Genomic DNA, 2,247 nt, shown 5'->3' with positions numbered 1-2,247 from the left:
CATGGGGGTGAGTAGAAAATGTAGGCTAGTCATGTTTTGGGTGTACTATTCCTTTAAGGATGAGAGGTTGTGTCTCTCCCCAAAGTTAGACCTTTCTAAGCAGAAGGTCAAGTGGGATTAGGCTGAATTCATTAAAGCTGTTCATGGGGACCAGAGGGGCGGTTTTACTGACCAACTATCCTCCTCTGTCATGAAGGAGGCCCAGTCTTATGCTGAGGACACAGGCCTGCTCTTCATGGAGACGTCTGCCAAGACGGCCATGAACGTCAATGAGCTTTTCCTGGCTATTGGTGAGACACATGTTTAACACTTGCTTCACATACATACCTTCCTTAAACACTGTAGATTAGTAATCTGGAATAAAAGTGCAGCGTTTTAATAATCTGTAACCTTCATTTACTTTGCTTTAGCGAAAAAGATGCCAAAAACAGACACCCAGAACCCGACGCATGCAGCACGACATCGGGGAGTGAACCTCCAGGACCCGGACGCCCACTCCACCAGAGCCTGCTGCGGCGGCAACTAACCCTCCACGACCAATCGCCCTTTCCCCCCCTCTCCCCTCCCCCATCGCCACAGCCCTGAAATCATCGCGTCATGTAGAAGCAGCGTGCAAAGGAGGAGCCGTAAGCTAGGGAAACCTGCCGAGCTCTCACCTCTGCACGCCGCCTCCATCCTCCCGGCCAACTCCAAGGAACGTGGAAGACATTCGAACGATGGCGGCTGAATTCAGGGCGGATACACAAGTTTGCTCATCATGCTTGTTTCAGGACTTTGCTTTGGGTAATCAGAGGCAAACGCAGAGATTGAGAAGTGGAAAAAATCGAAGGACGTGAAAACCTTGCTGTAGAATTTAGCACTAATGGTGATTTGTTTTTTTCTTTCTGTGTTTTCTCTGCCTTCACCATGTTGCATAAAAAGGGCCCAAACTGAACATCACCTGCTTTTGAGTGGACCTAAAAAAGGAGAGAACCAACAGAAAGGGAGCTTTCCTCTTCTCCTTCTTTGTGGATTTAGCTTTTGCCTCATTTTGATCCAACTCTTCTGTGAACACTGTCCCGTACCGCCATCCTGGAATGATCCGTACTCCTTTCACCAAGCTTCCCCCAGAGAAGCATCCATGACACAACTTCTCAAACGTGTCCGCTTTATCAAACATCTAGACTCCATTGTGTTTTGGCTGCAACATTCCAGCCAGTCCTAACCATGGCCGGCGTTCTGCATAGAATCTTCAATTGACTCCAGGAAGCCGACTTGGAAGCTCGCACAGCCCAACCTGTTTGCATTTAACCTATTTATGATGCAATGTTGAAAAATCCCTGCAGTGTAGTGCATGAGTAACAATAGAGACAGAAGCAAACTTTACCACGACACTATGGGGTTGATGAGGAGCGTATGCGACGTGGCCAATCTTAAAACGCCTGCAGCAGGGAACCCAAAGAGTTTAGATACCAGAATCGTACTGTGAGTAGATCTTTTACGGGGAGTGGCCATGTCTGCTTCTGTGCATGTGAAAATCCTGTCCTCAGATAACCCCATGGTGACATTTGTTTAGTTACCTAAAGGATAACGGATCTAGAATGAACCATGTTGTCCTGTAGGATCTTCTCTGGCCATCTTCCGGAAGGCGTCCCTCTTGTCACGGTGATCTCGGATGGCTTTGTGAATTAACTTATTTTCAAACAATGCTCTTGAGTTGAGTGAAGCGTGCGTGGTAGCGGCCGGGCCTGGCTGAAGAAAAGAGGAAAATGGTGGAACAGAAGTGCCTACTCCCAGTTTTCTTTCCCCTTGGTGTGTGGTTTGCAGACGGGTGCAGGAGAAGCAGTTCCCTGACTCTGGCTCGTACTTAAAACAACGTGACGCCTTGTTAAGCTACACTAACGGCTCTTTGAATGGATGTAAAGAGATTTAGTCAGACACTGTATGTCGTATATTGTCCCTATTTTAATGAAAGTGTAGGTTGATTTTAGCAGATCGCTCCTGTGACCCTGGAATGGATTGTTCAAAGGACTCTAATCAGTGTTATAAATCTATTTGATTTAAACCAACATTGGTGTTCTGTGTGATTTCTTATTTTTTTATTTAATTGCAAACTTAAAAACAAGAAACAGAAATGATGCATTAAAAAGATGTTACAATGAGAGTGAAGTACAGGGTGACTTCAAGGGTAGAGGATAAAGAAATTAGGTTTATTGGAGTATTTTTAAAGGAAAAGTCGCTCATATTCAGAAACACAGAGCAGAACAT

General features: G+C 45.6%; 1 protein-coding gene across 1 annotated transcript in view; it reads left to right on the top strand.

Annotated features, from left to right (window-relative positions):
• The window catches only part of LOC107102771 (ras-related protein Rab-5B-like), a 12,733-nt gene extending 10,622 nt beyond the window's left edge, over positions 1–2,111 (top strand). The window contains exons 5-6 of the mRNA XM_015402197.1: positions 197–290; positions 411–2,111. Of these exons, the coding sequence (XP_015257683.1) occupies positions 197–290; positions 411–526 (210 nt within the window). The 3' untranslated portion in view covers positions 527–2,111. The remainder of the gene's footprint in view (positions 1–196; positions 291–410) is intronic.
• The last annotated feature ends 136 nt before the right edge of the window (positions 2,112–2,247 follow it).

Source organism: Cyprinodon variegatus, unplaced genomic scaffold, assembly GCF_000732505.1.
Source record: "Cyprinodon variegatus isolate N-32 unplaced genomic scaffold, C_variegatus-1.0 Scaffold1316, whole genome shotgun sequence".
NCBI classification, from domain to species: Eukaryota; Metazoa; Chordata; class Actinopteri; order Cyprinodontiformes; family Cyprinodontidae; genus Cyprinodon; species Cyprinodon variegatus.
The sequence above is the reverse complement of the archived record's forward strand: the minus strand, read 5'-3'. Positions and strand labels throughout refer to the sequence as shown.